General features: G+C 41.4%; 1 protein-coding gene across 1 annotated transcript in view; it reads left to right on the top strand.

Annotated features, from left to right (window-relative positions):
- LOC137421788 (membrane-bound glycerophospholipid O-acyltransferase 2) overlaps positions 1 to 23208 on the top strand; it is a 174192-nt gene that overhangs the window by 146330 nt on the left and 4654 nt on the right. Inside the window, exons 4-12 of the mRNA XM_068108187.2 lie at positions 1230 to 1322; positions 4311 to 4366; positions 4669 to 4723; positions 4917 to 5109; positions 8505 to 8697; positions 16786 to 16889; positions 18155 to 18219; positions 22652 to 22784; positions 22927 to 23078. Of these exons, the coding sequence (XP_067964288.1) occupies positions 1230 to 1322; positions 4311 to 4366; positions 4669 to 4723; positions 4917 to 5109; positions 8505 to 8697; positions 16786 to 16889; positions 18155 to 18219; positions 22652 to 22784; positions 22927 to 23078 (1044 nt within the window). The remainder of the gene's footprint in view (positions 1 to 1229; positions 1323 to 4310; positions 4367 to 4668; positions 4724 to 4916; positions 5110 to 8504; positions 8698 to 16785; positions 16890 to 18154; positions 18220 to 22651; positions 22785 to 22926; positions 23079 to 23208) is intronic.

The following is a 23208-nucleotide window of genomic DNA, read 5'->3' as shown; positions in this document are numbered from 1 at the left end:
AATGCATCAATGGATATGCCTCCACTCACGTTTGATGTCAACACACTGTTACATTTGATCTCAATGAAAAATGAGAGACGGGGACAGAGACAGACAACATCAGATGCTTTAAACTCGACTTGTGGTCTAGAAAATGATTTAAAGGGCACACCATGACCTTTGACCTGTTCAATCTAAAATTGAATTGGTTCATCTTTGTGTTACAGTCCATACGTTTGTCAAGTATGGTTTAAACCTCTCGAGTGGTTCATAGGTTATTGCATTAACAGATTTTCAACTGAAGAGAACTTGATCTCAGGCCTTTGACATTTTGAACCCACAATTTAATCGGTTTATGTTTGTGTTACAGTCCATAGTTTTGCCAAGTTTGGTACAAATTCCTTCCGCTGTTCACAAGTTATTGGGGTCGTGAAAATGTATGACTTTCAGCTAAAGGTTACTGTCAGATACAAAAACAGTGTTTGACCTTTTGACCCCAAAATGTAATCGGTTCATCTTTGCATCATTATACACCTTTGTACCAAGTTTGGTAAAAAAATCCCTGTAGTGGTTCACAAGTTATCGTGGTAACAAAATTTGATCATGTACGGACGGAAGCAAGAACCGCCAGCCAGACGGACAACCTGAAAACATAATGCCTCTGGTGCCTTGGGTACAAAAATGTGTGAATAATTTGTCAAGATCGTATCTGAAACCAAGAAAGGTGTATCGGAGAAAGGCATGTGGTCTAGCCTAAAATCAGTTTTCTTGCAGGTGCAATGGATTGCATTGTTGTCAGCATTGGCGAGGCTCCCCATTGAGGGAAAGGTTATAGATTAGCTCCTACCTATGGTCACTTGTGCTATTAACACATTGATGCAATACAACTGAACCAGAGGTAGTCTCACAGAGTAAAAGTTTCATACTTTTGATTTAAAAGTAAACTCCTGGATTAAGACCACTCGGTGGTTGAAACGCAGGATCCAGGTTTTTGCGGCTGGGTACGAGTTAGTAGTGGTGCCTTCATTTTTAAAATATGGATATTCTGGTACAACCACTTTTATGTGAACATCTTTTGTGGTTCATTCCCCACAGTCCTTGTTTGTGTCCTGTAGGACAAAGCAGATTTGATCCCAGGAAAAAGTTTGAACAACACTTGGGGTGATCAGGATATGTTCTAGATTGTGGAAATGTTTGTATAGACACTAAAACAACTTTGTACATTTCCTGTGTCTTCTATCCTTCTGCAGATACAGTATGGTCGTGGCAATTGGGTACCTGTCTCTGTGCAAGATGTGGGTGTACATCTCAGATTATGGAGTTTTCTCCACCGACTTCACTGGGTGTGTGTCGACTCTGCTTTCACTCCCCATCGCTTACCTGTACAGTACTTGATCTGCCACTGGTGGAAATTTGTTCCTCCCCTTTTAAAGTTGGTAAGGTGTTGTATCTGGCAGTTGTTTATTTTCATTTTTTTTCAGTTGGAAGATTGGGATTAACAGAAAGACAACTTCCAGTTCTACTGTACACATGGACTTTTATTCCATTGGCACCTGCAATCTCACCCAGTGCTGATAAAACTGTGCAACACTGTTTGGCAATTATATGACAAAAGGACCAAGATCTGGTGCAAGACTCGAGGGCCATTCCTCTACTACAATAGGGGGACGGGAGTGGGGTGAAGTCGTATTTTGAAGCCCCCCTCCCCTCCCCATCACCCATTCTGCAGTTGCATAGGAATGCTTTTATGAATCATTCCTGGAATCGATAGTATGATGATAAGGTTCGAAATATAACTAATTGACATGTGGGATCACATTCGGATGGAAGCAAAGACTGCCAGGCAGACGGACAACTCGAAAACATAATGCCCCTGGCGCCTGGGGTAGAAAAACTATAAAATTGGCCTCTGAATTGTGACTGCTGGCTTTGATTTCAGGTGTTATGGAGCAGGTTTCAAAAAGCCTTCAGTATAAATTGGTATTAAACCAACCAGTAAAGAATGTAGCTTCACTGGCATTGAATTATCAGGCCTAATGTCCCATTAAATGGGAATCGGAGACGTTTTTCGACGTCCTATTCCATTGGCAGATGGCTTAACAGGGATTCAAACATCTGCTGAAATGTCACCTACTATTTCAATGTAGGTGTAATTTTTGCAAAGCACATTCTGGCATTGCGTTGACACTAAATATTTTTAGCCTGTGTCCCCCTGTGCAGCAGGATATGGCGTTTTGCAATTGTGTGTGCGTGTGCCCAGGACATGACTCTTCTTTACCATTTGAGCTTTTGTCAGAAATTTTCAACTAACCTTTATTATGCGAATATATGGAGAAAATAATTTAAAATTGGGTCAAAATGTTATAGGGCAAACTCGTAGTGGGGAAAAAAAAATAGCCCCCAATCATGCTGCAGTGCATCAACTTTGAGACACCCCATTTTTTTGTAATCGCTTCCTTTTTTTTTTTGGTTTACCATTGAGCTTCAGTGTGTCTTCAGTGGAACTTCCTCCTCCCCCCCCCTCCCCCCCCCACCCCTCCCTCACCCCCCAAGACACCGGCAGAGATAAACCACCCCTATACACTAATTGGGGTCATGCTGATCCTATGTAGCAAGTCTGGATGTAATTGTCCTAGAAGTATAGGAGTAGTGCGGCACACACACACGCACACACACCGTTCCGTGAACTATAGTAACGATGTACTTTTTTTTTGAAACAGTCTTTTTTGTCAAGTTTAGTTTGGGTACGACACGGATAGGCTTTGCATTTGGAGATGCTTTCTAGTTTTTAGCTCGCCTGGAACGTAGTTCCGGAGAGCATATGGGATGGCTTGTCGTCTGTCCGTCAGTCCATAAACACTTGCAACATCTCCGAAACTGCTGATGGGATTGCGACCAAACTTGACACAAATTATAGGGGAGGGGAGGGAGGGGGAATGGAGCAGGAGAGAGGAAATAGGGAGGGGAATGGGGCAGTGGGATGGGAAGAGTGGGATGGGAGGGTGGGGGAAGGAGACCCAAAGGGGGAGTGAGGGGAAGGGGAGGGGAGAGAAAAGGGTGGAGAGGGTAGGGAAGGGATGAGAGGGTAGGGAAGGGAGGAGAGGGGTGGGAGGGAGCACAGGTGAGAGGGGGTGGAAGGACGGGGGTTGGGGGGGGGGGAGGGAGATGTAGGGAGACAGAGGAGGTAGAGAGTGGAGGAGGGGGGAGAGAAAGGGGAGAAGAGGGGTGGTGGAGGGACATACAGGGGTGGTGGAGGGACAGAGAGGTGTGGTGGAGAGCCAGAGCGGGGTGGTGGAGAGCCAGAGCAGGGTGGTGGAGAGCCAGAGAGGGGTGGTGGAGAGCCAGAGAGGGGTGGTTGAGAGGCAGAGAGGGGTGGTGGAGAGCCAGAGAGGGGTGGTGGAGAGGCAGAGAGGGGTGGTGGAGAGGCAAAGAGGGGTTGTTGAGAGGCAGAGAGGGGTGGTGGAGAGGCAGAGAGGGGTGGTGGAGAGGCAGAGAGGGGTGGTGGAGAGGCAGAGAGGGGTGGTGGAGAGGCAGAGAGGGGTGGTGGAGAGGCAGAGAGGGGTGGTGGAGAGGCAGAGAGGGGTGGTGGAGAGGCAGAGAGGGGTGGTGGAGAGGCAGAGAGGGGTGGTGGAGAGGCAGAGAGGGGTGGTGGAGAGGCAGAGAGGGGTGGTGGAGAGGCAGAGAGGGGTGGTGGAGAGGCAGAGAGGGGTGGTGGAGAGGCAGAGAGGGGTGGCGGAGAGGCAGAGAGGGGTGGCGGAGAGGCAGAGAGGGGTGGCGGAGAGGCAGAGAGGGGTGGCGGAGAGGCAGAGAGGGGTGGCGGAGAGGCAGAGAGGGGTGGCGGAGAGGCAGAGAGGGGTGGCGGAGAGGCAGAGAGGGGTGGCGGAGAGGCAGAGAGGGGTGGCGGAGAGGCAGAGAGGGGTGGTGGAGAGCTGGAGAGGAGGACCACATTCATCCCCCCCACGCCCCTCTGCATATGGAATATATAGATAGTTATTCCCTTTTTAATTCCTATTTTTCACACATGTCTGATGTGCTAAACATCCTCCATTGGGCAATTTCAGCTTTTTGCGTCGAATTATTAAAATTAATTTGCACTTCATGGTTTCTCGATCCCTACTCGCTCCTCCATAGTGTGTTTACACCAGTGTTGCATGGAGTCGGCGTTAACTTTTTTTCCTTTCCGATGAACCAAACGTGATAATCAAGTTGAATCACAAAAAGTAGTTCATCGTAATTTTAGAACTGCAGGTAAAGGAGATGCAGGTGTTTATGTATGGCTCAAATGCAATTTGGAGTTTCTTGCTCTTCTTACTCCTGGCTTTTCCCCACAGACCAATGATGGTGATGGCACAAAAGATTACCAGCCTTGCATTTGAAGTCCATGATGGTGTGTGGGAAGCCTCATTGCTAAACTCTTTTTCTTTTTTTGTGTGTATGTTCAACGCCTATTGATTTATTTGTGTAGCTTTCCTGTCTGGTGTTTTAGGTTGTTAGTATAAACCTTCTACTCTCTAACATGCCACCGTCATTCATCGAAAGTGCTTTCAAACCATGTGGTGATGTACAAACAAAGTGATGTATGTACAAAGAGAGGGTTCTTGTTTGCTCAACTCCGTTGGGTTTTTTGATTTGCTGCTTGAGAAAAAAATCGGATGGATCATATTTCTGTTGTTTTATTTCCCTTCGCAGGTCTTGGACGCAAAGATGAGGAGCTGTCAGTTGATCAGCAGAGATTGGCCGTCAGGTGTGTCTGGTTATCATCATTCATTTTTTGATTGCCCAGGGTATCTGGAGGAGGATTTGGATTATTTTTGAATGTAAAACCTCACTTTGAATGACTGAAACTTTGCTTGATGAACATGTGCAAACATACAACCACTTGCACACTTGAAAAGCACAGCAGATCGCTTTACATTTAACTTTCTCTTTGTGTGCAGGCAGCGGCCAAATCTATTGCAATATTTGAGCTACAACTTCAATTTCCTGTCCATATTGGCCGGGCCTTGTTGCTCCTACAAGGATTACGTGGCCTTCATGGAGGGGTGGAGCTGTACGGCATGGGCAAATCCACAAGGCCAATCTGACAGCCAGCCTAATGGCTGTCAAGTCTGGGCCGAACCATCGCCCATGGTAACTCTAAACACCCTCACCCTTGGAGTTTTTTTTTGTTGATTGGTGCAAGGCATGTGGTTAAGTGTGTGTGGGTCTTGCTTTCCTGGTGATACTATTCTGTTATCAACACAGGTGTTCCTTGTGGATCCCAGCCCTGTTGGCATGGCAACAGCGTCTGCATATACCGACCGACCTCATATGTGTGAATGTAGGCAACCTGGGGAGGCACTATGCTTGATTATTATCGCCTGAAACAGCTGCTGCCTGACTGTAGAAAGCATTGTAGATTCATGTTCCCACTTGTGGTGCTGTTTATGTATAAGATGTGTCCAAAAATACACATTTTAAACATCGCAGCTACATTCTATGCCCTAACCAGATATGAATGAGATCTTACATCGCCTCTCTCTTTGCTAAGACGTGAAGGTTGTGCTTGTGTCAATGTGTCATGTACAAGCAGTGTTTCATGAATTTTGCCATGTTAAGCTCCAGGGCTGATAGGATAACTGAGGTAGCGTACTCACTTTTGAGCTGTCCAGCCTGGGTTTGATTACTCATCGAATTATAAACCACCATCATTACTTATAGACAGGGCTTATTGCATCATTGTTAAACTAGCTTTCCTATCTGCTACTGCTAGGATTCTCGTGTGGATGCGAGATCCCAAGTACTTTTGGGGGAGTGAGAGGGTTTTTTGCAATTATCTTATCAAAATTAATCTCATAAATAAACTAAATTAATCTCATAAATAAACAAAATTAATCTCATAAATAAACTAAATTAATCTCATAAATAAACAAAATTAATCTCATAAATAAACTAAATTAATCTCATAAATAAACTAAATTAATCTCATAAATATACTAAATTAATCTCATAAATAAACGAAATTAATCTCATAAATAAACTAAATTAATCTCATAAATAAACTAAATTAATCTCATAAATGAAATTAATCTCATAAATAAACTAAATTAATCTCATAAATAAAATTAATCTCATAAATAAACTAAATTAATCTCATAAATAAACTAAATTAATCTCATAAATGAAATTAATCTCATAAATAAACTAAATTAATCTCATAAATAAAATTAATCTCATAAATAAACTAAATTAATCTCATAAATAAACTAAATGAATCTCATAAATAAAATTAATCTCAAAAATAAACTAAATTAATCTCATAAATAAACTAAATTAATCTCATAAATAAACTAAATTAATCTCATAAATAAACTAAATTAATCTAATAAATAAACTAAATTAATCTCATAAATAAAATTAATCTCATAAATAAACTAAATTAATCTCATAAATAAAATTAATCTCATAAATAAACTAAATTAATCTCATAAATAAACTAAATTAATCTCATAAATAAACTAAATTAATCTCATAAATAAACGAAATTAATCTCATAAATAAACTAAATTTATCTCATAAATAAACTAAATTAATCTCATAAATACACTAAATTAATCTCATAAATAAACGAAATTAATCTCATAAATAAACTAAATTAATCTCATAAATAAACTAAATTAATCTCATAAATGAAATTAATCTCATAAATAAACTAAATTAATCTCATAAATAAAATTAATCTCATAAATAAACTAAATTAATCTCATAAATAAACTAAATTAATCTCATAAATAAACTAAATTAATCTCATAAATAAACTAAATTAATCTCATAAATAAACTAAATTAATCTAATAAATAAACTAAATTAATCTCATAAATAAAATTAATCTCATAAATAAACTAAATTAATCTCATAAATAAAATTAATCTCATAAATAAACTAAATTAATCTCATAAATAAACTAAATTAATCTCATAAATAAACGAAATTAATCTCATAAATAAACGAAATTAATCTCATAAATAAACTAAATTTATCTCATAAATAAACTAAATTAATCTCATAAATAAACTAAATTTATCTCATAAATAAACTAAATTAATCTCATAAATAAACGAAATTAATCTCATAAATAAACTAAATTTATCTCATAAATAAACTAAATTAATCTCATAAATACACTAAATTAATCTCATAAATAAACGAAATTAATCTCATAAATAAACTAAATTAATCTCATAAATAAACTAAATTAATCTCATAAATGAAATTAATCTCATAAATAAACTAAATTAATCTCAAAAATAAAATTAATCTCATAAATAAACTAAATTAATCTCATAAATAAACTAAATTAATCTCATAAATAAACTAAATTAATCTCATAAATAAACTAAATTAATCTCATAAATAAACTAAATTAATCTCATAAATAAACTAAATTAATCTAATAAATAAACTAAATTAATCTCATAAATAAAATTAATCTCAAAAATAAACTAAATTAATCTCATAAATAAACTAAATTAATCTCATAATGAAATTAATCTCATAAATAAACTAAATTAATCTCATAAATAAAATTAATCTCATAAATAAACTAAATTAATCTCATAAATAAACTAAATTAATCTCATAAATAAACTAAATTAATCTCATAAATAAACTAAATTAATCTCATAAATAAACTAAATTAATCTCATAAATAAACTAAATTAATCTAATAAATAAACTAAATTAATCTCATAAATAAACTAAATTAATCTCATCATGAAATTAATCTCATAAATAAACAAAATTAATCTCATAAGCATAAACGTGTGTGTGTGTGTGTGTGTGTGTGTGTGTGTGTGTGTGTGTGTGTGTGTGTGTGTGTGTGTGTGTGTGTGTGTGTGTGTGTGTGTGTGTGTGTGTGTGTGTGTGTGTGTGTGTGTGTGTGTGTGTGTGTGTTGACATGGTCATGCTGTGGTTAACTCTGGTAACCTGGCTGTATGAGGTGGCCATTCTGGATTAACCAACTGAACACTTATTCAAATTCAATTGTAATGTCTTTGTTACAAAGATGCGGACACGCAGACTGGATCAAGCACCATCTTTATTCCAGGCAACACCGGCCTCACTCGTCCCCGCCCACAGCGACCTCACTCGGCCATACACGGCACTACACTCTTCCCCCCTTAAGTCACATAGTTTTTCAAATATGCTGGTCACACAATGCGTCTAGAAGAAACACGCCGGCATTGATCCATGGACACGACCGGCGACGGTGAGGCATTGGATACAGATGACGGCTCCCACCAGACACCAAACTATGCTCAACCAAAACCAGAGGAACATCCACACTACTCTCACTGCCATGAACATCCGACTCCACAGATGGATGCAAGTCCACTCCACTTTACATGCAAAGCTCCATTTTTGATGTTGCAAGCTTCGATGGCGATATCACTTGAATTCACCACTTAAAGATGGAAACCTAAGCAGCTGTCACATCAATTGTCATTTATCCATCTGTTGAAAGCAGTTTTTGTGTCTGAGTGCAGGCGGTAGCTTTTGTGAAACTGGCCGTGGCTGTGGCCTCACTCGGGCTACACCTGACGCTGGGCCGTGCCTTCCCCGTGCTCTACAATGTAGATGAACGCTTCGTACGGACGGGGTCATTCCATGCACGCCTCTGCTACCTCGTCGTATCCATACAGGCCGCTCGTCCCAAGTACTACTTTGCATGGTCACTGGGTAAGTCCAACTATGGTTTTAAACGCTCCAAATTGGAACTTTTGTTTGGGCCTAATATGGGTTCCTTCCTGCTATGCACATTCGATTTATCGTCTATCCAGTAGGGTTTCAAATGAAATTACTGTATAATTATGAAACGTTCTTCACTTAGTAGGAAGTAATTACTGATCTCCAGGGAGCTCGTAATGTGGAAGCAACAGAGTGTGGCCTGTTTGGTGTTTCCATCTAAGCTTATGGTGCTGGATCGTGTACAATATTGATTTGTCCATTGTCTCCTAATCTTTATGTAATTAATGTCAAAGCATGAGATCATCTTTCATGTCTACTCTTTGTCCTGCATACAGTACGTTATACAGTCACGTGAAAAAGTAAGTACACCCCATGTAAAGTTTTGACTTTTTCAACATATTTCAACATACAGCTATTTGATCTTCATTTCAACAATATTGATAGATAAAGGTGATATAATATAACAAATATCATGAAACATTTACATTTTGTAGTCCATTGTATAATTTAAATAAACATAAATGCAAATTTCGCATGTGGAAAAAGTAAGTACACCCCTACATTTATCACTACTTCAAATACCTAAAATTAGAATCAGGTGCACCAACTCAGGTGCAAATAATTAGAACATCGTTACAGAGGATCTTGGAGGAACCTGTCTTATTTAAACCTCAGACATTTAGTTTTGTTTGCTCTTTGTTGTTGAAGTGTGCGGCGTCACCATGCCTAGATCAAAAGAGCTCTCTCAGGCCTTCAGAAAGAAGGTGAGAGATGCCTACGTGTCTGGGAAGGGATTTAAAAAGATCTCCAAACAATTTGAAATCAATCACTCGACTGTCCGGAAGATCATCTACAAGTGGAGAAGATTCCAAACTGCCAACTTGTTCAGGCCAGGCCGCCCCAGCAAGTTCAGCCCAAGAGCAGACCGCAAGATGCTGAAAGAAGTCTAAGAAACCCAGAATGTCATCAAGGGACCTACAGGTAGCTCTTGTCACTGTTGATGTCAAAGTGCATGAGTCTACCATTAGAAAGAGGCTGCACAAATTTGATCTACATGGGAGGTGTGCCAGGAGGAAACCTTTGCTGTCCAGAAAGAACATCAGGGCAAGACTAAAGTTTGCCAATGAACACCTATGCAAAGACCAGCACTTCTGGAACAATGTGCTCTGGACAGATGAGTCAAAGGTAGAGCTATTTGGCCACAGTACCAGAAGACATGTTTGGCAAAAACCAAAGACAGCATTTGACCACAAGAACCTGATACCAACTGTAAAGCATGGTGGTGGGAATATTATGGTTTGGGGCAGCTTTGCTGCATCAGGGCCTGGGCAGCTCACCATCATAGAATCCACTATGAATTCTTCATTGTACCAGAGGGTGCTTGAGGATAATGTGAGGCCATCTGTCGGAAAGTTGAAGCTCAACCGAAGGTGGACCTTGCAACATGACAATGACCCTAAACATACCAGTAAATCCACCAAGGAATGGCTGAAAAAAAGAAATGGAGGGTTCTGGAATGGCCAAGTCAAAGCCCGGATCTAAATCCCATCGAGATGTTGTGGGGGGATTTGAAACGAGCTGTGCGTGCAAGAAACCCCTCAAACATTGCACAGCTGAAATAATTCTGCATGGAGGAGTGGGCAAAAATTTCTCCCAGTCGATGTCAGAGACTGGTAGACAGTTATAAGAAACGCCTACTTGAGGTTGTTTCTGCCAAAGGGGGCAATACCACCTATTAGAGCCAAGGGTGTACTTACTTTTTCCACCTGCGAAATTTGCATTTATGTTTATTTAAATTATACAATGGACTACAAAATGTAAATGTTTCATGATATTTGTTATATTATATCACCTTTATCTGTCAATATGGTTGAAATGAAGATCAAATAGCTGTATGTTGAAATATGTTGAAATATGTTGAAAAAGTCAAAACTTTACATGGGGTGTACTTACTTTTTCACGTGACTGTATGTTCAAGCTGCTCAAATGAACTTTAGACATTTAAAATGCATGTGGAGTGGGGAATTGAGTAGCTGGTTAGTCATTTTAAATACTTCGATGCAATAGGATTAATAATTAATGGCATTATACGAGTACACGTGTACCCTCTTCGGAGACGATAATTTATATTTCCTTTAAAAGCTTTCCATATCCAGCAAATACTGTGTATACACTTTTAGTTAGTGTTGGACGGTCACCTTTTTTTCTTCTTTTTTTTCTCCTTTTTTTGGTATGCAAGATCGAGGCTAGTGAAAGAGCTAACATTAATCACAAAAAAAATCAAACGGACACATAAAACATTTAATAAGGGGAGCGGTAGACAAGATGGGGAGAGAGGGGGAAATCACACAAACACAACATTTGAGAGCAGGGACATCGGGAGATCTGTGGGAGGGAGAGGGCTTGGGGTGAGGAGGCGTGGGAAGGAGGGTGGGGGGGGGGGGGAGGTGGGAGAGGTATAAAACACATGGACACTGCTAGAACTTTCAGGAAAGAAGTTGGTATTTTAAAGAAGTGAATCTGGGGTGAATTAACGGGGGTAGAAAAGATCAAGGTTTTGGATGGAAGAAGATAGATGGTGGTGAACAGCTGTTTTAAAGACCTGGAGGGAGGAGTGGGATTGAAGAGAGTGAGGGAGTTTGTTCCAGAGGCGGGAGTAAAGAGGAATGAAAGAGTGAAGGTGAGCAGAGAGTCTTCATTTTGGCAGTTTAACCAGAAGAGGGTTGCTGGCAGATCTTGTGCGACTTGTCGGAATATTTGGGGGACAGAGCACAGATAAATCTGGGGGAGCAAGGCCGGAGAGGAGTCGGTAGAATACAGAAAGACCACCAACCTGCCTGCGGTGAGTGAGTGAGAATAGAGATGGTAGAATAGACCTTTGGAGAATATAATTCAATTAGGCTTTCATCTTTATTTTAATTTTTATTAAGGTTTAATTTTTATCATAAACTGTCATCCTGGTGTTTTGCAGGCAAGGTGGTTCATCAATGTTTGTGCCGGTTAAACTCGCCGTCTTGTCGTCTTGTCTGCCGGCATTAGTTAGTCCAACAACGTTAAACATTTCACGTTTTTCTTCCCCACTAAAAGGGGAGCAATGATCCCACTATAGGATGGCGGAGAGTGAGTATGAATGGCAATTCAAGCCTTGAGTGCTAGATATTGTGCGGTCGAGCATCTCACGGCCTCTTGTGTTTCCGTTGAGAAATCTGATTCTTACGACAGTTCTACAATGATTGGTGAGGCATCCTTGAAATATCGTCATTCTGACTTTCATCTGAATGGGCACTTCCTATACTCGGTGCTCACTAGTCGACGCTGTGGCCTGAGGCTTACCTGCATTTTCACTCCCCGGAGCTTTTAAAGCTCATGATCTTACCAGCATGATCACCACTTACTATTTCGGCCTCTGGTACACTGAGAACCTGAATGGCGTTTTTTTAAATACAGGCTGTGCCATTGAGGGCTTTGTGTCATGTATTACTTTGGCAGGAGATCTAGGTTCTCATACACCCCCCCCTAAAACTAAATTCCAAAATGATTTTTAGCACCCCTACGACATCTACTTAAATAATTTTTATGTTGCCAGCGGGAAAAAATGTCCCACCGTGTCCTAATTAGCATATTTCAAAGATGGCTGCCATCCACAACCATTAAAACGCTAAATGTCATATGTCAGTAGCTAATGAGCCGATTTTGATGATCTTAGTGTCGATATTATGGTTTTCTGAGGTGCTGAATCGATTTCCGAGGTTTTCAAAACGATTGGATGTCAAGGTCACATGATTCGGGCGAAGGTCAAGATCATTTTGTTAAGAAATCGCTTCATTTTAATTTTCCGATATGCATTATTTTTGACCCAGCTCCCATAGATATGGTGATAGAAGCTTACTTATTGCTTTAAAAACTTTTCTTATTATCCCAACTAACAAGACAATTTGAAGTCAACGTCATGGGGTTAAGGTCATCTTCAAGGTCATAGGATGTGTCAATTAGAGACACACAGCGCATTGACCTCTGTGCATGTGATGAAAATTTGTGACTATAATAACTCCTGAACCAGACATCATAGACAGACAACTGAGCCCTTTCATATTTATTATTTTACATTTATTATCTATTATAAGTGACATTGTAGCAAAGTCTAAGAGTCATCCTCAGCATCCATGAGAAGATCATCATCATCTATCTGCATAGCCTCCTCTGGATATGGCTCAGCATCTTCGCACTCTTGCTGGCCCTCATCATTTTCAGCGGCATCAGCGTCCAACAGGTCAAGGAATTATGGGGGCTATATAGGGCCAATTGACCACACAGGCTCCTGCACCGCGTTCCTCTGTCTTCAGCCACCCTTGACCCTCGTCATACGGTTTGGGATGCTCAACGATAGGCTCAGCTGCACGCCTGTAGCAGGCCACATGGTGGTTGACTCACTGTACATGAAGGATGAGCGAGTCCTGGCAGGGAGGCAGGTGAACCATGTCAATCTTCGACTTGGAATTGAGCGTGTGGTCCTCTCCCACCATCTTCTTGTGCAGCTTGCTGCTCACCACGTTCACAGAACTCTCACGGGCTTGACCAACATGGCGCAGGTGAAGAATTCCAACTGCTCATGCACCTCTGGGACCACCTTCCACGCCACGCCGAGCTGCCTGTAACATAGTACATGAGATACGATCACGACTACAATTAATTTGAAACAACACTTCTATGTGAATATGTAATTATTTATATGCAAGTGCAATTTACCTGAAAGCCTTGTGGAACTTGGGATTCTTCTGGAGCTTCTTTAGTGGCGCTACCTTCCCCTTGCCCTTGTAGGCGCTGGTACAGTCCTCCCCCGAGAACACATAGAAACCAAGGAGGGTGGAACACCAATCCTTGCCCAGTTCACCTGCCAGCTTGCTGATGTTGATGAGCTGTTGGTGTTTGCCCATGCCAGTGTCAAGGTAGACAGTGTGGGCAAGCTCGTGTGCATGGAGGAGGAGGATGAAAAAGATGTCTGAGTCGGGCGTATGCACGACCACTGACTTGAAACAGAGCTTCTCGGCGTAGTAGAGATAGATGAGAATGCGGGTGTCGGTCTCCTCCTGGTCAGATTTCAGAGTGGATCTCCGTCACTTCGACCTGAAATGAAGAAGAGCGCTCTATATACAGTCACGTGAAAAAGTAAGTACACCCCATGTAAAGTTTGGACATTTTCAACATATTTCTACATACAGCTATTTGATCTTCATTTCAACAATAAAGGTGATATAATATAACAAATATCATGAAACATTTACATTTTGTAGTCCATTGTATAATTTATATAAACATAAATGCAAATTTCGCATGTGGAAAAAGTAAGTCCACCCCTACATTTATCACAACTTCAAATACCTAAAATTAGAATCAGGTGCACCAGCTCAGGTGCAAATGATTAGAACATCGTTAGAGAGGATCTTGGAAGAACCTCTCTTATTTAAACCTCAGACATTTAGTTTGGTTTGCTCTTTGTTGTTGAAGTGTGCTGCGCCACCATGCCTAGATCAAAAGAGCTCTCTGAGGCCTTCAGAAAGAAGGTTATAGATGCCTACGAGTCTGGGAAGGGATTTAAAAAGATCTCCAAACAATTTGAAATCAATCATTCGACTGTCCGGGAGATCATCTACAAGTGGAGAAGATTCCAAACAACTGCCAACTTGTTCAGGCTAGGCCGCCCCAGCAAGTTCAGCCCGAGAGCAGACCGCAAGATGCTGAAAGAAGTCTCTAAGAACCCCAGAATGTCATCACGGGACCTACAGGTAGCTCTTGCCACTGTTGATGTCAAAGTGCACGAGTCTACCATTAGAAAGAGGCTGCACAAATTTGATCTACATGGGAGGTGTGCCAGGAGGAAACCTTTGCTGTCCAGAAAGAACATCAGGGTAAGACTAAAGTTTGCCAATGAACACCTCGGCAAAGACCAGCACTTCTGGAACAATGTGCTCTGGACAGATGAGTCAAAGGTAGAGCTATTTGGCCACAGTACCAGAAGACATGTTTGGCAAAAACTAAAGACAGAATTTGACCACAAGAACCTGATACCAACTGTAAAGCATGGTGGTGGAAATATTATGGTTTGGGGCAGCTTTGCTGCATCTGGGCCTGGGCAGCTCACCATCATAGAATCCACTATGAATTCTTCATTGTACCAGAGGGTGCTTGAGGATAATGTGAGGCCATCTGTCGGAAAGTTGAAGCTCAACCGAAGGTGGACCTTGCAACATGACAATGACCCTAAACATACCAGTAAATCCACCAAGGAATGGCTGAAAGGAAAGAAATGGAGGGTTCTGGAATGGCCAAGTCAAAGCCCGGATCTAAATCCCATCGAGATGTTGTGGGGGGATTTGAAACGAGCTGTGCATGCAAGAAACCCCTCAAATATCGCACAGCTGAAAGAATTCTGCATGGAGGAGTGGGCAAAAATTTCTCCCAGTCGATGTCAGAGACTGGTAGACAGTTATAAGAAACGCCTACATGAGGTTGTTTCTGCCAAAGGGGGCAATACCACCTATTAGAGCCAAGGGTGTACTTACTTTTTCCACATGCGAAATTTGCATTTATGTTTATTTAAATTATGCAATGGACTACAAAATGTAAATGTTTCATGATATTTGTTATATTATATCACCTTTATCTATCAATATTGTTGAAATGAAGATCAAATAGCTGTATGTTGAAATACGTTGAAAAAATAAAAACTTTGCATGGGGTGTACTTACTTTTTCACATGACTGTAGTTTACTTTGATCAGAATCTTCAAAAACTTGATCACAACTCAATGTGAATTAAAGATTGCTAAATGCCAAGGTTGGTTTCTTCTCACCCAAACAAAATATACTAATAACAGTGAATGTTTATTTATTTATATGTATACAGAGTCAAGGTTCGTGGAAGAACTAGAACACTGAATGGATCAGGACGCAACCAAAGAAAATGAACAGCAGAGAGAGAGGGGGAAAACACCAACAGCAGAATTGACGGACAAAATAGAGGGAGATTTGGACAAACAATTGGTGAGGGGAATATGGAGTTGGGAGGATGCATCGGGTGGACAGAATTGATAGAGAAGCAAACCCTCAGGGTGGAAAAACTGGAAATCTGGAAGGAGGTGGCCTTGGGAGTGGTAGCTAGGAATTTACGGGGGTAGAAAAGATCATGATTTTGGATGGGGGATGATATGAGAGTACCGTAGTAGATTCAATAGTCAAGGCTTTGAGTAAATTGTTTATGCTCATAACATCCATATGTTGTAACTCCTGACTGTGTCTAACACTTTTGCATGGCAGTGTGTGTGTGCATTGGCATAGCTGGCGGCTGATGTGAGTCCTGTGACTTTGACAGAGACCAATCATGGACAGACTTGTTTCGAACAATAAATAATTACACTCTATTGAGACGCAACCCTGGGAATAACACCTATGAATAAGTAACATGATTCTCCATTTTGTATATCGGTTTTTATTACTTCATATCAAGGCCTGTGGCTGCTGGTTGCATCATTGCTGGGGGCGTGGCGGTGCAACTGATGCAGTGCCCCCTGTTTTTCCAGTAAGCTGGTGCTCATTTTGCCGACCTCGGAAGGATGACGGGCTTAGTCAACCCACCTGGTGTTATTTAACGGAAAGACAAGGGCTCAAACTCAAGACCTTAAGGCAGCCACCTTAACTTTGAACACCAGGCTTTGACACCCACGTGCAATGCTTCTGAGAGAATGTGCTTGGGTACCGTGAGTCAGAGAACTGATGTGAAAATGGTGTCCACTGATATGGTATCAGGAAACAGTAAAGGTTGAGCATTGATCACCTCCATTTATTTTGTTTGGTCTGATACTCTCGCATAAAATTTAAATTTATTTCTCTGGGAGATTTCATTAATTATTAAATTCATAATAAACACTGTCCTGGCTTGGATGTCGGAGGATATAAACAAGGAAGTTGACAGTAAATTTTGCTCGTTCTCAGCCTTAACTAACTCTGTGAAATTATTTAAAATCATTTGTCTTACTGATTTTGAATATGACTGAAATTTCTCTTTCCAACCACAAATCCCCAGCTGATGCCATTCACAATGCTGCTGGCTTTGGCTTCAATGGCTACACCAAGAGTGGCCAACCATGTTGGGACCTCGTTTCCAATATAAACATCTGGAACATTGAAGTGAGTTTGGGGGCTTGGGAACATTGCCATTTTAATAATACAGATTTTAAGGCACGTGAGATGAAACAGGCTGACAGGGAGGTCAAGGGGAACAGATTGACAAGAACATGTAGATCTACCACAGCATGTGAAAGGGAGTTGTTGGCAAAGGAGACGATGGATCAGCAAGTGTAGAAAAGCCATGGTGATTGTCTGAAGTTTTGAAGGAATTGAGGGGAAAACACGAAACATCATGCTCTGGAGTCTCTTGGAGGAAGTAATAATAGAAGCAGCATCTCTCAGGAACTGCATATAGGGTGAGCATGAATCTTAGACTTGGGGAGGGTAACAAGGTATTGCAAACTTGAAGGGCTGTAGAGGGCAGAAACGGCAGGTCAAACAAGACAGTGAGTGAGGCAGTAAATAACTACAGACTCCTTTCTACCTGCATTAAGTAAGAAGCAGACCCTGAACCATAGCCTCCTGCTGAGAGATTGCAATAATTAGGAAGGCCTTGTATTTGAAGAGACAAAAGTGAGTGTGTGGGAATTACCTACCTTGAAAGTGGTTATAGGTAGTTGGCCAAAAACTTATATGCGGCCTCTGCCTGCCGGTTGAAAGAGTAAGGAAATGTCTTGCATAAGGTGGAAGCATCTGTAAATGGTACTTAGGATTTATTTTCAATGGAAGTAAAGTTTGAGTAAAGTTTGATGTAGAGTGTATACCAAGAGCAGAAATGGTCCCAGCACAATGCCTTGCGGGACACCGGCTTGCAGAGATAGAGCACAGGAAAGAATACTATCCAGGGCAAGCTAGTGCTTGCACGTAGGTATAAAATCTGATAGCCAGTCAATAAGACGACCTCGAATACCACTGATGGGCAGCTTGGAGATCAAGGCAGGGGTGTGAGATGGTATCGGATCTGCGGTGTGAGAGAAGTTCACGTAGGGCTCCTTTCCTCTCGTTTGTGATGTAGGTTTCCACCACGTTGCCGAGACAGTATAAGTGGCACATACGCTGTGGAACAGCCAGGGCGGACACCTAACCGAGACCAGGGAACTCAAGAAGAGGTGGGACCCGAGCTCAGCAGCAATGATTGATTATTTTATTCTGATTACAATGGAGAGAGAGGGATGACCAAAGGAGAAGACGATTCATGCCTTAATTTGAAGATTCGTAGATAAGCCACTATCAAGACGGTTCTTAGTCCATTATTGTGGTAAATGCCTTTCATACCACTTGTATTACTCCCCTGTCTCTTCGATTTTGTTACTTTTCTTTTCCAGACAGCGACAAGCTTCAAAATGTTTTTGGACAACTGGAACACACAGACTGTTCGTTGGTTGAAATTGTGAGATAATTTCGTTTTTCTTTTTCTTGTTTCACGTTGCGCTGCCAAATGTTTTTCATATCTGATGAGCCTTTCCTGCTGACATCTTGCTTTGATAAAGGTCTGTAGAACAGGCTACTTTGCTTCCTTATTATCTCCGCCACCAAAGGTGGATGGAGGTTATGTTTTCACCCCCTGTCTGTTTGTCTGTCCGTTTGTCTGTGAACAAAATATCCCAAAAAGTTGTGAACGGATTCGGACGAAATTTGTCAGAGATGTAGCGTATGTGACAAGGACGAAATGATTAGATTTTGGTGAATATCCAGATTCGGATCCGGCTACGAGAATTTTTTAAGTGATTCTTCACCATTGGGGGATAGGGCCAAAAACGATACATAGCAGGATATCTCAAAAAGTTATGTTTGGATTTGGACGAAAATTGGTGGACAGGTTGTGTGTGTGACAAGGAAGAATCGATTCCATTTTGGTGAAGATCTGGATCCGGATCCAGCGAGTATAATTTTTTAAGTGATTCTTCACCATTGAGTGATATGGCCAACTAGGCGGAGGTATGCTCTTTACTGAATGATGTTCTAGTTGTTGTTTTTTTTTTTTACTGTACAGTGTTTTAGAAAGCGATATCTCTCTGTGTACACGTATTTAGATAAAATAGAAATGTAATATTTTCATGCAAACTTTTAGGGTGTATTGAGCTGACTAGCATTTACCACTGGGCTTAAAAAGATTCCACTGTGCCTTGTAAAATGCCAGGTCATTGCATGCGAGTATACGGACTGAATTTGCAAATTCCTGAGTTGCGATGACCAGTGAAACATGACTGATGGGTGTGGAATTTTGCAGTGACTGACTATTGTTGCGATTACAAGGACAAAGAGGATTAAATCTGTTTAAATAAATTTTAAAAATTCCAGAGGAGGAAGTTTTTTTTACCAGTCACGTCAAGTACCCATACCATTGACGTTTGCAACCACGATTGGCTCTGTGGGTTGCTGCTCCGTATTAATGTGGATAGTTCCCCTCGCCAGAGGAGAGGGTATTGCATTTGGGTCTGTTTGTGAATTGGCAAAAAAAATGTTTTCACAAGTATGTTGATCACTCCGGTTTGTGTGTGTGTGTGTTTATGTGTGCATTTGTTTGTCTGTCCGCTCACTTATACTTGCCTACAGGTCACTTTTAAACCAATCTTCACGAAACTTCACCAAATGGTAGAGTTTGTGGTCCGACAAAATCCTATATATTTGTGGGGTCAAAATGTCAACATAGACCAAAGGGCAACAACAATTTCAAATTTCTAAAATCCTCAATTTTCATCCGATTGACTTGGAATTTGAATGGGATTTTCATATCGGCAAACTGAATTCAACCACCAACTACTTTTGAGGTCAGCTTAGGCCAAAAGGTCAACATAGGCCAAATTTCTAAAATTGTCAATTTTACTCCGATTAACTTAAACTTTGAAGACGATTTGCATATCAGGTCACTGAATTCAACCACTAATAATTTTTGAGGTCAAAAGGATGCTCTTCTGAGTGCCATTCTACTTTGTTCTGTTTTGCCAAGTGTCGCTCTATGAGTGATTTTTCATTTGTTTGTCTGTCTATCTGTCTGTCCACACAGAACGTGAGCATGCTTTTCTCTGCAACTGTTGGACCAATTCACACAATTTTCGCCATAGGAGCACCTCCTCCTGTAGAATTTTAAATGATAATTATGGCGTCATATGTCACGTGGTACATGCGCCATCTTGGAAAAACCGAAAAAAATTGCACCTCTATATCTCTGAAATAGCTTCATGGAAAAAATTGAAATATGGCTCATTGTCAAGTACTCCCCATAGGGAATAACATATTGTTACGGATCTCGGGGGTTGGTGCTCCCCTTATCAAGGGTTAATCCCCTTGTCCTTTTAAGCTGGCCGTCCCGAGTCCTGGAAGCTACAACGCTCCTCCCGGTCGGTCTTGGGTAGGGTGATTGGTCAATTTGGGTCCCAAATACCTAATTACCAACATCGACAGCGAGCAGGGAAATAACTCCCGCTCGAACCACGGATAAGATGGAAATTGCCGAGCGGTTAGCAATCCGCGGTCCGAGCCATTAACAAAGACGAACCCGATTATAGCGGTTCCGAAATCGTGCAACACGGTACTCAATCGAGAAAAGACTAAAGCGATCGGATAAAAGGAAACCAGAGGTAGGAAGAACAAATATTGGTTTATTACAAATATACAAGAAATCCCTGGTGTTGGGCTAGCGGCTAGGGTGCCGGCTTAGGATCCTAGGATCCTGGGTTCGAATCTCGGTCGATCGCCGAATTAATGCCAGGGGGGTTGACTCAGCCTGTCATCCTTCCGAGGTCGGCTAATTGAGTACCAGTTCACTGGTAATTCCCTGCTTGTCGTTGAAGGCGGCAAAAAGGGTTGGCGTCAGGAAGGGCATCCGGCCGTAAAACATTGCTTCAAAAAGGGGACCAAAAAACAACAACTACCACGGTCCCCGAAAAGGCCAACCCCCGCTTTGCGGGGAAAAATGGCCTCTAAACGGTGTTTTTTTTTTTTTTTTTTTTTTTTTTTTTTTTTTTTTTTTTTTTTTTTTATACAAGAAAAGAGGAAACAAAAGGAATATACAAGGAAGAAGAAGAAGGACACAGGGCAGGCTTAACTATACAGTCTTAACTTAACGACCCCAGACGAACATACACACTCACACGGGATTGTAGTGGGTAGGGTGGAAGGTCCAGGCAGATGATCCAGGCTCCAGTCGACCCCCGTACTGGCTCCGGTTCCACGGGCGAAACCCGGCAGGCAGCTCTGCGTATCGTTGGCACGCGACCGGACCTTACATATATCGGGGGGGACTGGGATGCTGCGTACGTAATAAACGTATATCGTGCCAAACGCTCTATCTCTCTCTTGATCAATGTTCGTATGCGAAAGGCAGTTCGTGGCGCAGTCCGTATCAAAAGGCTTTTCCACGATCAGACGTTTCCGCGCAGTCCGTGCAAAAAGGAGTCCCCCAGCGCAGTCCGTAAGAGGAGTTCGTTCTTATGAGCGCCGCTGGATAAGTCCTCTGAAAGGGCTTTGCGCTCGCGCTTATATAACGCGCTTTCAGATCAATCCGCGTGCTTGGAAACCACGCCCGCCAGCGAGCTCACCTCAGCCCTGGTTGGCTGGTAAGGGCTTACCAGCTCCGCCTTTGATGGCAGGTTGACAGGGCCACACCTTGTCCTTGGCGCTCCGCCCCCTTCTTCCTCGAGCTTGACCGCGTGGTTAATGGCGGCGCCTGTGCGCACGCTAACCAAGGCGCGTAACAGAATTGGGAGAGAGAGAGGTTGGCAAAATGGACGGAATGGATTGGGACCTATTCTTATTTAATTGATGCAACGCAGATTCAACTATTGGGAACACGGCCTTATCTGAAACACATAATAATGAAATAACTGGGATTTCTAAGGTGACCTACGTGTTGCTGTGGCCTAACTATGGGTGCTACCTGTGACCTTTTAACGATGAGAATTATTTACCAGTATTTACACAAGTGAGGGTTCTAAAACCGCAACAATATATTCATGATGATGTCATCGGTGCCATCATTATAACATCATAATTCATGATCATGATCCAATCAGTTTTAAATTTCTTGAGCATGATCTACACAAAAATTGTATGGGTGAATTAAATTGATGTCATCGGTCACGTGGTTCGGCAGCCATATTGGATTGAACATAAATCTGTCGTCGTCAATAAACACCATACAAAATACACCACACAAACACTTCCTGGCGAGGGTTTACAATCTCTGATTGCTCTTTCTTGTTGAAGTATGTTTTGTCAAATTGTTGCTTTTAAATATGCACCCATCTCAAACATCCAAAATAGATAGTTCTCCAAAATGTATGTTCATCGGAATATTTTGCTTTGTTTGCAGCAATGCTTTTGTCAGACCATCGCAGTGGAGCTCACCTTGTGAGCTGCAATTCTCGCCGTCTTTTCAGCTAAAAATACACGCAAATAACCAGAATGTACTGAACACCTGGAAAGTTCCACCTCCCTTGGCAAGACAAATTTACAGACCGAGCTTATAATGGAGCACAATCTGATATTGCATTACAATGTGTAAAAGGAACTTGCTCATTATTTCAAGGTTGGGGATTTTTTTTTCATAGGTAGCATTTGAGTGCCCACCCAAGTCACTCTTAGGGAATTAAGGAGCTTGCAATCCAACTGCTTAATATTATCTTTGGCCAGATTTGAACCCACATCATTTTGGATAACAGTCCACTGTAATACACCATTAGCCTACCACCATAATCCGTTATAATTTCAAAAACAATGATTTGCTGTATAATTTTGAGGAATGATAATTATTTTCTTTCATCTTTCTTGGTTACATCCCACCCTTTCCCCTTTTCCATTAACACCACTCTTCCATACAGTGTATGCTATGATCGGCTAGACAAGCATGCTACAGTGGCGACATTCTTGCTGTCAGCAGCGTGGCATGGCGTCTATCCTGGCTACTACTTCACCTTCTTTACTGGCATCCTCATGAGCTTGGCTGCACGTGTGGTTAGAACCTTGCTAAAACTTGTTTTCAGAAAGGTTCAGTTTAATTTCATGATTTCGGTGGAATATTTCTTTATGACAGGAAACTTGAAGGATTTTTTCCCTATTCATCTCATTCCTGTTGTTCTCTCATCGATTGTGTCAGATGCGAAACAATCTGAGACATCACTTCTTGCATTCAAAAGTTGTGAAAGTTCTCTACGACATTGTCACATGGGCCACAACGCATCTGGCTATCTGCTACACAGTTGCACCATTTGTCATGTTTGGCATGAAACCTGCACTCGACTTCTATGGGTAAGTTGATGGAGGGGCAGGTGACTTGTACGCTTGGCATTTACCATGCCAAGTTAATAGGAAAATGTTCATGCAATCGAGTGTTATGATTTAGAGTTGCATGTCTTGCACTTTCACAAGTATCTTCTTT

The sequence above is a fragment of the Myxine glutinosa genome, chromosome 2 (assembly GCF_964187855.1).
Source record: "Myxine glutinosa chromosome 2, kmMyxGlut1.1, whole genome shotgun sequence".
Taxonomy (NCBI): domain Eukaryota; kingdom Metazoa; phylum Chordata; class Myxini; order Myxiniformes; family Myxinidae; genus Myxine; species Myxine glutinosa.
The sequence above is the reverse complement of the archived record's forward strand: the minus strand, read 5'-3'. Positions and strand labels throughout refer to the sequence as shown.